The following is a 14,692-nucleotide window of genomic DNA, read 5'->3' on the forward strand; positions in this document are numbered from 1 at the left end:
TGATAAAATAAACAAGTAAAACATATGTCTGATGGTAACAAGTTGTTATGAGAAAATAAAAGTAAGGAAAGGTTGGTTGCAATTTTAAGCAGGTGTTCAGGAAAGGCCTTTCTGAGAAGATGACATTTCAGTTAAAGGACACCTTACATCTTAGAGGAATTAACATTTTGTGCTGTGACCAGAATGTTGAGAAGAAAGAACCAAGGCATTATTTGGGAGAAGAGAGTCTAGTCAGAGAGAACGGAGAGTCTGAACGACTTGGATGGGAATAAGTTTTTTGAGATCAGAACAGAGAAGTCAGAGTGATTGGAGGCTGGTAAGTAACAGGAAGAGTGGCAATGAATAAGATCACAGTAACAGGCAGAGGCAAGATTGGTAGGGCTGTTGTATTAGTTTCTTACCGCTGCCATAACAAATTATCATAAACCTTGTAGCCTAAAACAACAGAAATTCATAGTTCTGGAGGCCGGAAGTCTGAAATCAAGGCATCTCGCTCCATCTTGTAGACTATTCTCCCTCAGAAGGCCCTGGGGGAGAAGCCTTCCTTGCTTCTTCCAGCTTTTGGTGCTGAGATGTTCCCTAGTTTGTGGCAGCATAACTCCAATCTCTGCCTGTGTCTTCATATGGCCTTCCTTCTGTTTCTGTGTCTTCCCCACTTCTTTTTTTTAAAGATTTTATTTATTTATTTATTTATTTATTTATTTATTTATTTATTTGAGAGAGAGAGAGAGAGCGCGCGAGCGCACACAAGCAAGGGGAGGGCCAGAGAGGGAGGGAGAGAGAATATCAAGTGGACTCCCTGTTGAGCATGGAGCCCAACTCAAGGCTTGATCTCACGACCCTGAGATTATGACCCTGAGATCATGACTTGAGCTGAAACCAAGAGTCGGATGCTCAACCAACTGAGTCATCCAGGTGCCCCTATCTTCCCCTTTTCTTAAAAAGATATCTGTCACTGGCTTAGGGTTCACCCCAATCCAGGATGATTTCATCTTGAACTTTCCCTTAACTACACTGGCAAAGATCTTTATTCCAAATAAGGTCAGGTTATGAGGTTCCAAGTGGACATATTTTTTGGGGGTAATATAATTGAACCCATTACAACCTTGGAAGTCCTAAAAAGGTGAATGATTTTATTTTAGGTTCCACAGAAAGCCATTATGATATAATACTTTTAAAAGATCGTTTTGAGTTTTGTGTGGAGAGTGGATTATAAGTGGACAAGCATGGAAACAAGAAAAGCAATCAATAAGACTGAGTTTTATTGCAGTTGCCCAGGAGAGAGATGCTGGTCTTAACCAGGGTTGTAGCAATGGGGGAGCCAGAGGAGATGGTAAGACACGTGGATAGATAGGATATACAAGATGACAAAAGAGTAATGAAATATCCCTAAGTCTTTGGCCTGAGCAATGCTGTGGATGATGCGGGAGACTGAAAAAGGGAGGAGTCTGGTGAAGAAATCAAGAATTCTCTTCTGGACTTGTTTACATGGCCATTTGTTATATGCTGACTTTGTTGTCACACCACCCTTTTATAGTTGAATAGCTACCTACAATAAAGCCTTCATTTAAACAGTCCTGACATCTTAAGCTGCATTGCCCACCTGTAGTTAAGGTTTTTGTCCCCTTCCCCTTCCATTAGCTGAAGATTTTAATTAAAGCATTTTGAGTACAATTGCACACATGAGTTCTGAAGTCCTTGGTAGTAGTTTGGTAGTCATCATACAGATGATGCAAAATATACTTTTGTCAGCTATCTTTTATATTATCATCATTATTGAAACATCCATTTAAAAAATTTCTAACAGAATCTGGAGACACAAGTGGTCCTTAGATTGCTTTGAGAAACCGTAGGGTAGTACCTGATTATCAGATAAGATTCAGATATTTCAGTTTGTGATTACAATGAAAAATGCCCCAGGGTATCCCTTATTGTAGAAAGGTTTTAAAAAGTTAATAGCACAATTGCTCCAGGGAATGCCCTGTTTACAATAGTTCTTAGGACCTCAGGCTTAAAGACTTACTCCCAGGAAAATCCTTAAGGCAGGTTCCTTGGTGAATTGGGGATTTTTTTTAAAAGATTTTATTTATTTATTTGACAGAGAGAGACACAGTGAGAGAGGGAACACAAGCAGGGGGAGTGGGAGAGGGAGAAGCAGGCTCCCTGCTGAGCAAGGAGCCCAGTGAGGGACTCCATCCCAGGACCCTGGAATCATGACCTGAGCTGAAGGCAGGCGCTTAACGACAGCCACCCAGGCATCCTGTGAATTGGGGATTTTAATAAAATGGTGCTCCTTGGCTTGGGGTATAATAGGACTCATAGTCCAGACGATGTCCCAACCTTCAGAATATGTGGTAAATAGCGATGGAAGTTGCCTATTAGGCTATGGATTAGCAGACTGCAGAAACCATAACTTCCTTTATTCATTAACTTCCTCTTCATCACTGACCCCATTGTCCTGTGTTTGTCTCATGCCAGTCCTCCAGGTGAGAGCGGGGAAGGTGATAGGGGGAATTAATCCTTTTAGAGAGTCTGAAATTTTGATTCTGTTCATTGGGGTGGGCTCTGCCTTTCACTCCCCTCTCTCTTTTTTTATCTGGCTTCTACAGAGAATACATGCCCTTCTTTTTTACTGATTCTCTTGAGTGATAGCCTCATGAATTCTGTTTTACAGCTCCTCTGGAGAGGATTACGCTACTGACCAGGGATACCTGAGTGACTGCAAGGGCTGTGAATACCCACTGTCTCTCCTTTTGCACCAAAAGCTAATCTGCCAGATTCCGCTCTGCTCCTTGTTGTTTCAATGTTCTCTTTTCAGGGATTCCCTCCTTGTTCCAATTAGCCACTGGGTTTGGACAGTGGGAGTAGGAAGGACCAGGATGGAACCTTGACCACCTGCCCTAGGGCACACAGGCAGAATCTTCTTGTGGTCAGACATCCCTGGATGGCACACAAGACTGTGTTGAGTATGCTAATTTGTATGTGCAGGTATACATAAATCCAGGTATCTTGTGCCCTGTCACACTGAACTCACCCTTCTTTGTTTGGATGTGGGTAACAGTTCATTCACTCTCTTTAACCTGGTGATCAATCCTGGGATCTTCTAAACCAAGATTTACCAATCCCAGGTCAGAGTTCAACATCTCAACAGTCAACATAGTCCCTTCTTCTAACTTACATTTCTCTTGAGAGAGGGAATATGTTGGTGTGCTAATGTGTTGGTGTGCTAATGTGTTGATGTGGAATGTCAGCATGACTCTATTTGTTCACCCATTCAGCTTACTTTTTTTTAAGATTTTATTTTTAAGTAATCTCTACACCCAATGTGAGGCTTGAATTCACAACCCCAAGATCAAGAGTCACATGCTCTACCAACTGAGTCCAGCCAGGCATCCCTCCCAACTCACTTTTAAACCTCCACTATGTCTCAGGTGATACTGATAAACAGATAATAAAGATAAGTGACATATGTTTTACTGTCTTGAAGAAAAAACAGTCCAGGGAAACAAAAAAGAAGAAAGAAACAAAGAAACAAAGAAAGAAAGAAAAATAAACTTCAAATTCCTTCACAGGACCATTCTGGTCCCTATGAGTTTACCACCCAATAACTGTCTAAAATAAGCTTTAATGTACTTACTTACTTTTAGTTTGTTTGTTTAATTTTTTATTTAAATTCAATTTAGTTAACATATACTGTTATTAGTTTATTATTATAATTATATACTATATAAATATATAATATAAATATTATATATATTTCAGGGGTAGAATTTACTGACTCATCAATTGCATATAACACCCAGTGCTCATTCCATCAAGTGCCCTTCTTAATGCCCATCATCCAGTTATTTCATACCCCCCTTCACCTTCCCTCCAGCAACCCTCAGTTTGTTTCCTATAGATAAGAGTCTCTTATGGTTTGTCTCCCTCTCTGGTTTCATCTTATTTTATTTTTCCCTCCATTCCCTATGATCCTCTGTTTTATTTCTTAAATTCCACACATGAGTGAAATCTTGTGATAATTGTTTTCCTCTGACTGACTTATTTCACTTAGTATAATATCCTCTACTTCCATCCACATCATTGCAAAAGGTAAGATTTCATTTTTTGATGGCTGAGTAATATTATATACATATATATATATATATATATATATACATGTATATATACATGTATATATACATGTATATATATATCACATCTTCTTTATCCATTCATCTGTTGATTGCCATATGGGCTCTTTCCATAGTTTGGCAATTGTGGACATTGCTGCTATAAACATTGAGATGCAGGTGCCCCTTCGAATCACTATGTTTGTACCTTTGGGTAAATACCTAGTAGTGCAAATGCTGGGTCATAGGGTAGCTCTATTTTTAACTTTTTGAGGAATCTCCATACTGTTTTCCAGAGTGGCTGTACCACCTTGCATTCCCACCAGCAGTGTAAGAATGTTCCTCTTTCTCTCATCCTTGCCAAGATCTGTTGTTTCCTGAGTTAATTTTAGACATTCTGACTGGTGTGAGGTGGTATCTCATTGTGATTTTGATTTGTATTTCCCTGATGCCAATGAGCATTTTTTCATGTGTCAGTTGGCCAACACCACCCAAAATTATTTAAAAATATCTATTCATATATGCCTGACTGTTTTTGTGCCTACAGATAGCTCTGTCACAGTGGATTAGCTCTAAAACCCATAAAATGGAGGTCTATGGATTTGTCTTCAAGGAGTGGATGTGGGGAATAGACAGATAAAATTGGGTGAAAGTAACCTTCTCTACAATGTGTTTTTGAGTAAGAAAGAAAAAGAATTGCAGGATACAGAAAGACTGAGAAAGCTTAAAATTTTTTCTGAATCTTTGTTTCATCATCTATGTACTGGGGATAATAATAACTACCTCAAATGAACATAAGACTTAAAAATAAGTGTACATAAACAATGACTGGCACCAGGGACCAACACATGAAAATTAATATTATTATTGCCAAAGGACTTTGTGCAAAGAGAGATAAAGTGTGGAGGACAGATTAAGGCATCTTTAAAGGATGCTACTGAGTGCAACAACCAATGAGGCAGCCTTTTTTTACTGATGTTCCTCAGCATCCTCTTCACACTAAAAACAAATAAGGGAAGAATTTATTTAAGGGCCAGGATCACAGACTATTACATCATTCTTTAATTTCCTATTCCTTGCTCAGAGTGCTTCTTTAGGATTATTTTGCAAAAATAATGGGAAAAAATCAGCCTTCATAAATGTTATCAGATAGTTTTATCAGATAGTTTGCAGCATAAAAACCTAACTAGTTTAAAACAACATCAATTTGTTTGCTGCCAAACCTACATAAAAGGAAGGATGCACTGTGAGCAGCACTATAGTCTTATCAGGACTATATGTATTCCTGCTAAATTTTGGTCATGTAGCATATTCAGGATGATTTCTGCCCCTCTGGTGCTACTAAAAGATTCAAGGGGAGAGAAAATCAGAAATGACTCTCATCTGTCAAAACTACTGAGCAAAAAGAGAATTCTGTCTTCTGACATATGGAATCTGTTAAGAGATGGAAATCAATAGCCCAGTTTTGATGTTGATTAATACCTAAGTTACTCAGATATATTTTTTTATAACTGAACAATATGTGTTTCTTTTCTTGGTGCTGATATAGAAGCAGTAATGAATTTTCATGGGAGAAGAAAACCAAACCTGTGTGACTGAATTTGTCTTCCTGGGCCTCTCACAGGATCCAAAGACACAAGTCCTGCTCTTTTTCCTTTTTCTGATCATCTACCTGCTGACAGTACTGGGAAATCTGCTTATCATTGTGCTCATTCACATAGACTCTAGACTCCACACACCCATGTACTTTTTCCTTAGAAACTTGTCCTTTGCTGATCTCTGTTTTTCTACCACCACAGTGCCCCAGGTGCTGGTCCACTTCCTGGTAAAGAGGAAAACCATTTCCTTTGCTGGATGCTCAACACAGATATTTGTTTTACTTCTGGTTGGGTGTACAGAGTGTGCACTGCTGGCGGTGATGTCCTATGACCGGTATGTGGCTGTCTGTAAGCCCCTGCACTACTCCACCATCATGACCCAAAAGGTGTGTCTCCAGTTGGCCATAGGGTCCTGGGTCAGTGGAGCATTTGTGTCACTGGTGGACACCACATTCACACTGCGTCTGCCCTACAGAGGGAACAATATCATTAACCATTTTTTTTGTGAACCTCCTGCCCTCCTGAAGATGGCTTCGACAAATACCTACAGCACAGAAATGACCATCTTTGCAATGGGTGTGGTCATCCTCCTAGCTCCTGTCTGCCTGATCCTTGTCTCCTACTGGAATATTATCTCCACTGTGATCCAGATGCAGTCTGGGGAGGGGAGGCTCAAGGCTTTCTCTACCTGTGGTTCCCATCTCATTGTTGTTGTCCTCTTCTATGGCTCAGCAATATTCGCCTACATGAGGCCAAACTCCAAGATAATGAATGAAAGGGATAAAATGATCTCTGTGTTCTACTCAGCAGTGACACCCATGCTGAACCCCATCATTTATAGTCTGAGAAACAAGGATGTCAAAGGGGCTCTCAGGAGAGTGACTGCAAAATCGTCTTTTGGAAGGTGGGGATCTTTAATCATGATGACAATTTTAGGGATGTAGAGAGAAGTGATTTTCTTGGAAACTTTTCCAATTTTCATCCTATTCTCCACTTCTTTTTTCCTATGTCTCTTCTAAGATAAATTCAGTAAATTGCCTATTCAAAGTAAGACACCCTTGATAGACACATGAAAGAAATATAGAAGGGGAAGAGGGTGGGGGAATGGGTTAAATAGGTGATGGGGATTAAGGAGTGCAATTGTGATGAGCACCGTTTGTTTTATATGTTGAATCACTAAACTGTACACCTGAAACTAATATTTACACTGTAAGTTAACTAACTGCAATTTAAATTAAAACTTTAAAAAAAGGTTTATTCCAAGGTATCTTATGCTTTTGGTGCTACTGTAAAATGAACCTAACCAAAGAGGTGAAGGATCTATACTCTAGAAACTACAGAACACTTATGAAAGAAATTGAAGAAGACACAAAAAGATGGAAAAACATTCCGTGTTCATGGATCAGAAGAATAAACATTGTTAAAATGTCTATGCTGCCCAGAGCAATCTATATTTTCAATGCCATCCCAATCAAAATCATCATTAGCCATCAGGGAAATTCAAATCAAAACCATGTTGAGATACCACCTTATACCAGTTAGAATGGCAAAAATGGACAGGGAAAGAAACAACAAATGTTGGAGAGGTTGTGGAGAAAGGGGAACCCTCTTACACTGTTGGTGGGAATGCAAGTTGGTACAGCCACTTTGGAAAACAGTGTGGAGGTTCCTCAGAAAATTAAAAATAGAGCTACCCTATGACCCAGCAATTGCACTCCTGGGTATTTACCCCAAAGACACAGATGTAGTGAAAAGAAGGGACATATGCACCCCAATGTTCATAGCAACAATGTCTGCAATAGTCAAACTGTGGAAAGAGCCGAGATGCCCTTCAACAGATGAATGGATAAAGAAGATGTGGTCCATATATACAATGGAATATTACTCAGCCATCAGAAAGGATGAATACTCAACTTTTACATCAACATGGATGGGACTGGAGGAGATTATGCTAAGTGAAATAAGTTAAGCAGAGAAAGTCAATTATCATATGGTTTCACTTATTTGTGGAACATAAGGAATAGCATGGAGGACATTAGGAGAAGGAAGGGAAAAATGAAGGGGGTGGAATTGGAGGGAGAGATGAACCATGAGAGACTAAGGACCCTGAGAAATAAACAGGGTTTTAGAGGGGAGGGGTGAGGGGGGATTGGTTAGCCTGGTAATGGGTATTAAGGAGGGCATGTACTGCATGGAGCACTGGGTGTTATACAAAAACAATGGATCATGGATCACCACATCAAAAACTAATGATGTATTATATGGTGACTAACATAACATAATAAAATTTAAAAAACAAAACAAAACAAAATACCAATGGCATTTTTCAAAGTGCTGGAACAAATGATCCTAAAATTTGTATGGAACCAGAAAAGACCCTGAATTTCCAAGGAAATGTTGAAAACGAAAAACAAAGCTGGGGGCTTCACGTTGCCTGATTTCAAGCTATATTACAAAGCTGTGATCACCAAGACAGTATGGCACTGGCACAAAAACAGACACATTGATAATGGAACAGAATAGACAGCCCAGATATGGAACCTCAACTCTATGGTCAAATAATCTTCAACAAAACAGGAAAAAATATACAATGGAAAAAAGACAGTCTCTTCAATAAATCGTGCTGGGGAAATTGGACAGCTATATACAGAAGAATGAAACTCTACCATTCTCTTACACCATACACAAAGATAAACTCAAAATGGATGAAAGACCTCAATGTGAGACAAGAATCCATCAAAATCCTAGAGAAGAACATAAGCAGTAACCTCTTTGACATCAGCCACAGCAACTTCTTTCAAGATACATCTCCAAAAGCTAGTGAAACAAAAGCAAAAATGAACTTTTGGGACTTCATCAAGATAAAAAGCTTCTGCACAGCAAAGGAAACAGTCAACAAAACAAAGAGGCAACCCACAGAATGGGAGAAGATATTTGCAAATGACACTACAGATAAAGGGCTGGTATCCAAGATCTATAAAGAACTTCTCAAACTCAACACCCAAAAAACAAATAATCAAGCCAAAAAATGGGCAGAAGACATGAACAGACACTTCTCCAAAGAAGACATACAAATGGCTAACAGACACATGAAAACATGTTCATCATCATTAGCCATCAGGGAAATTCAAATCAAAACCACACTGGGATGCCACCTTACACCAGTTAGAATGGCAAAAATGGACAAGGCAAGAAACAACAAATGTTGGAGAGGTTGTGGAGAAAGGGTAACCCTCTTACACTGTTGGTGGGAATGCAAGTTGGTACAGCCACTTTGGAAAACAGTGTGGAGGTGCCTCAAAAATTTAAAAATAGAGCTACCCTATGACCCAGCAATTGCACTCCTGGGCATTTACCCCAAAGACACAGATGTAGTGAAAAGAAGGGCCACATGCACCCCAGTGTTCATAGCAACAATGTCCCCAATAGCCAAACTGTGGAAAGAGCTGAGATGCCCTCAACAGACAAATGGATAAAGAAGATGTGGTCCATAAATACAATGGAATATTACTCAGCCATCAGAAAGGATGAATACCCACCATTTGCATCAACATGGATGGAACTGGAGGAGATTATACTAAGTGAAATAAGTCAAGCAGAGAAAGTCAATTATCATATGGCTTCACTTATTTGTGGAACATAAGGAATAGCATGGAGGACTTTAGGAGAAGGAAGGGGAAAATGAAGAGGGGAAAATCAGAGGGGGAGACAAACCATAAGAGACTATGGACACTGGGAAACAAACTGAGGGTTTTTTCGGGGGGGGATGGGTTAGCCTGGTGATGGGTATTAAAGAGGGCATGTATTGCATGGAGCACTTGGTGTTATACACAAACAGTGAATCATGGAACACTACATCAAAAACTAATGATGTACTGTATGGTGACTAACATAACATAAAAAAAAGAAAGGGCATCCAAACTGGCAAGGAAGAAATAAAACTTTCACTATTTACAGATGACATGATACTCTATATAGAAAACCCAAAAAACTCCACAAAAAAATTGCTAGAACTGATACACGAATTCAGTAAAGTTGCAGGATATGAAATCAATGTACAGAAATCTGTTGCATTTCTATACATCAATAATGAAGCAGCAGAAAGAGAAATCAAGGAATTGATCCCATTCACAATTGCACCAAAAACCATAAGATACCTAGGAATAAACCTAACCAAAGTGGTAAAAGATCTGTACTCTGAAAACCATAAAACACTGATGAAAGAAATTGAAAACAACACAAAGAAATGGAAAGACATTCCACGCTCATGGATCGTAAGAACAAATATTGTTAAAATGTCTACATTACCCAAAACAACCTACATATTTAATGCAATCCCTGTCAAAATACCAATAGCATTTTCCACAAAGCTAGAACAAACAATCCTAAAATTTGTATGAAACCACAAAAGATCCCAAATAGTCAAGCAACCTTGAAGAAGAAAAGCAAAGCTGGAAGCATCACAGTCCAGACTTTAAGTTATATTACAAAGCTGTAGTGAACAAGACAGTATGGCACTGGCACAAAAACAGACACATAGATCAACAGACCAGAATAGAAAACCCAAAAACGGACCCACAACTATATGGTCAATTAATCTTTGACAAAACAGGAAAGAATATCCAATGGGAAAAAGATGGTCTCCTCAACAAATGGTGTTGGGAAAACTGGACAGCAACGTGCAGAAGAATGAACCTGGACCACCTTACACCATACAAAAAATAAATTCAAAATGGATTAAAGACCTAAATATAAGACAGGAAACCATCAAAATCCTAGAGGAGAACACAGGCTTGACATTGTAGCAACTTCTTTCTAGATATGTCTTCTGAAGCAAGGGAAACAAAAGCAACAATAAACTATTGGGCCTTCATCAAGATAAAAACCTTCTGTATAGTGAAGGAAACAATCAACAAAACTAAAAGTCAACCTATAGGAATGTAAGAAGATATTTGCAAATAACATATCTGATAAAGGGTTAGTATCCAAAATATATAAAGAACTTATCAAACTCTACACCCAGAAAACAAATAATCCAGTTAAAAAATGGGCAGAAGACATGAATAGACATTTTTCTGAAGAAGACATACATTACAAAGAGATACATGAAAAGATGCTTAACATTTCTCATCATCAGGGAAATACAAATCAACACTAGAATGAGATACCACCTCTTATCAGTCAGAATGGCTAAAATTAACAACACAAGAAACAACAGATATTGGTGAGGATGTGGAGAAAGAGGAACCTTCTTACACTGTTGATGGGAATGCAAACTGGTGCAGCCCCTCTGGAAAATGGTATGGAGGTTTCTCAAAAAGTTAAAAATAGAACCACCTTATGATCCAGCAATTGCACTACTAGGTATTTACTCAAAGAATACAAAACTACTAATTTGAAAGGATACATGCACCCCGATGTTTATAGCAGCATTATCAACAATAGCCAAATTATGGAAAGAGCCCAAATGTCCATCAACTAATGAATGGATAAAGAAGATGTGAGATATATATATAGTTAGATAGATAGATAGATAGATAGATAGATAGATAGATATGCAATGGAAAATTCCTCAGTCATCAAAAAGAATGAAATCTTGCCATTTGCCACAACATGGGTGGAGCTGGAAAGTATTATGCTAAGTGAAATATAAGTCAGTCAGAGAAAGACAAATACCACATGATTTCACTCATATGTGGAATTAAAAAACAAAACAATCATGGGGAAAAAAGAGAAAGGCAAACCAGGAAACAGACTCTTAACTATAGAGAACAAACTGATTGTTACCAGAGGGGAGGTGGGTGGGATAATGGTGAAATAGGTGATGGGGATTAAGAAGTGCACTTGTTATGATGAGCACAGGGTGATGTATGTAAGTGTTGAATCACTAAATTGTACACCTGAAACTGATATTACACTGTATGTTAACTAACTGGAATTTAAATAAAAACTTATAAAAAAGAGGTACAAACTTCCAGTTATAAAATAAATAAGTCACAGAGATGAAAAGTACAGCATAGAGGATATAGTCAATAATATTATAATAACATTATATGGTGACAGATGGTGACTACACTTATGGTGAGCACTGAGTAATATATAAATTGTTGAATCAATATGCTGTACACCTGCAACTAATATAACATTGTATGTCAATTATATTTAAATAATGAATAGAAAAGGGGGAAAAAGAAATATAGAAAGGAAGGGGAAAAAAGGAAAGGAAGGGAAGGAGGGAGGGAGAAAGGAAGGGAGGAAAGAGAAAAGGAGAGAGGGAGGGAAGGGGGAAACAGGGAGGGAAGAGAAAATGGAAGGTGAGTAAGGAGACAGTCTACTCTCTAGGCCCATACAAGCTAATATGGAAATTAAAACAAATAGACATACAACTATATGAGGGGGGAATCCTACAAGGAACCAAATAAACAAATAAAACTATCACAAATTTTAGAATACATTCCAGCAAATGGAATTATTTCTTCATTTTTGCATGCATTCATCAAATATATTTTTGAACAAGAGCATTTCTAGAAGCTGGGGATACAGACATGAAAAGTAAGGTCTTCATGATATTTAGTTCTAACATGGTCTTAAATTCTAAATTTAATAATTTCTGAGCTGTAAAAGAAAGTACATTTAAGGAATAACAAATGTAGAATTTTTCTAAGAGTATGTGTAATGTTAGGAAAATAGTGAGCTATAAAGCTAAAGAGTAAGACCAAGAGTCTAGATTGAGAAATGATTTGAATTCAATAACAAAGAATTTGCCCCATATGTAATCCTTAAAATGCTGAAGATTGGGAAATTTATGGGGCAGTGATGGAAAATGAGGATAAAGTTAAGAAAACGAGGGCAGGAACATCTGTTTTATATCTTAGTAAGGCATTTATAATATAGACCATGTTTTGTATCATGACTTGAAGTGGTCCCTGGGTTGATAGTTGAAAATATTTCTCAGTATAGGATTGGGTAGGTCAGTCGATCTCAGGAGTCTCTATCTGTAACAAGCCCCAGGTGATTCTTCAGGACAGTAAAAATTGTGTGCTGCTTTTTAGGCAACGGGATGGCTTTTATTTAAAAGAATTGCGTGATTATTTGTTTAATGTCTGACTCCTCCATTAGTGTGTAAATTCCATGGCAATAAAGACTGTGACTGCTTTGTTGATCTCTATATTATCACTTATAGAAAAGTGCCCAGCCATTGCTGTTACTCAAGAAGTATCATTTTGAATGAATAAATTAAGCTGGAGTTTAGGAGAGAGAGATATGGGCTGGAGAAATAGATTTAGAAATTTACTACATATAAATGCAAGTGAATTTTGACATACCCAAAGGTTTTAGCAATACTCATGTTTTGTGAAAATATCCCAAGGTAATTCTGAAGTGCAATCCTGGATGAGACGTGGTGTCGGAGACAACAGGAAAGAATCCGAGATAGAACCTTGGAGTTATCAATGTTTCAAGGTAGATGAAGAGTAGCAAATCAGGCCCAGAGGGGGATCAAGAATCAGAGAAACAGAAAGAGAAGCTGAATAAATGTGTTGTCAGAAGTGGCAAGAGGAGAAGCCTTCCAGGAAAGATTTCTCAAATGTCTCAGACTTGAATTTGCATATAGTTATAGACTTTTAAAAAGCATACAGAATAGTTCCTGAGGAGGTGATTTTTGAGTTGAAAACTGAAGGATGAAAGAGTTAATCAGGTAAAGGTGTGGTGGGGGTAAAAGGTCGGAAGGCAAAGAATAAGAATAAGGGGGAAGAGTACATAGATTTCTTTTACTAAGAGAGGCTTTCTTCATCCCTAAGTAATAAAAATAGTCTCCTGTGTTATGCTCTAGTTCTAGTTCTCCTTTATGTAAGGTGACACTAAGTTATTCTAACATAGGGATCAGCAACCTTTTTCTATAATAAGTATTTCAGTCTTTATAGTCCATACTGTCCCTATCAAAACTACTCAACTATACCATTGTAACAGGAAAACAGTCATAGCTAATACAAAAAAATGAACGTGCTACAATAAAACTTTATTTGTAAAACCAGACAGTTTGGATGTTGCCCCAGGGACATGTTTGCTGAACCTGCTTTAACAGATAAATCCCAAATCTCAGTGGCTTAACAGGTAGAAGTTTATTTTTCACTTACATAAATTCTTTTTTCTTAATTTAAATTCAATTAGCCAACATATAGTACATCATTAGTTTCAGATGTAATGTTTAACAATTCATCAGTTGCATATAACACCCAGTGCTCATCACATCATGTGCCCTCCTTAATGCACGTCATCCAGTTACCCCATCCCCCCACGCAACTCCCCTTCCACAACCCTCAGTTTGTTTCCCAGAGTCAAGAGTCTCTCATGGTTTGTTTCCCTCTCTGATTTCTTCCCATTCAGTTTTCCCTCCCTTCCCCTATGATCCTTTGCACTATTTCTTATATTCCACATATGAGTGAAACCATATGATAATTGTATTCCTCTGATTGACTTAAACCACTTACATAAATTCTGAGGGATGAAGTGACAGGTGTGTGGACTCAAGCTGATAGAGCTCTTTAATCTGGGGCTTTCAAAGTCATCCTGCATGTCACTATCCATAAAGATGAAGATAAAAAAGTTGTTCACTGGTAGGTTTTGTAGCTTAGAAGGAGGACAGCACATCTGCTCACATTCCATTCATTGAAACTCAATAATATGGCCCCACATAAATGCTGGGAAACAAGCAGGACATGAATCTGGGATGGGTAGTCTGACACAGGATTTTGTTTTTAACCATTAGATCTTTAAAATATCTGGAATTAATTTTATAAGAATTTATGTATGTGAGTTAATATGGCACTTTTTTTCTAAATATTTAGCCATTTGTTCTAATACCATGGTAAGTCATTCTATCCCCATTAATTTTAAATGCTGCCATATTATATACTAAATTTCAATATGCATATTGGCATATTTGTCAATTACTGCACTTGTTTTGCTGTATTTCAGTTACTA

General features: G+C 37.9%; 1 protein-coding gene across 1 annotated transcript; it reads left to right on the forward strand.

The window, feature by feature from the left end:
- The first annotated feature begins 4,643 nt into the window (after positions 1-4,643).
- On the forward strand, positions 4,644-6,730 carry LOC116646483 (olfactory receptor 2D3-like). The gene has a single exon (XM_032427255.1). The coding sequence runs from the start codon at positions 5,680-5,682 to the stop codon at positions 6,652-6,654; it is 975 nt and encodes a 324-aa protein (XP_032283146.1). The 5' UTR covers positions 4,644-5,679; the 3' UTR covers positions 6,655-6,730.
- The last annotated feature ends 7,962 nt before the right edge of the window (positions 6,731-14,692 follow it).

The sequence above is a fragment of the Phoca vitulina genome, unplaced genomic scaffold (genome assembly GCF_004348235.1).
Source record: "Phoca vitulina isolate PV1807 unplaced genomic scaffold, GSC_HSeal_1.0 scaffold36, whole genome shotgun sequence".
NCBI lineage: Eukaryota > Metazoa > Chordata > Mammalia > Carnivora > Phocidae > Phoca > Phoca vitulina.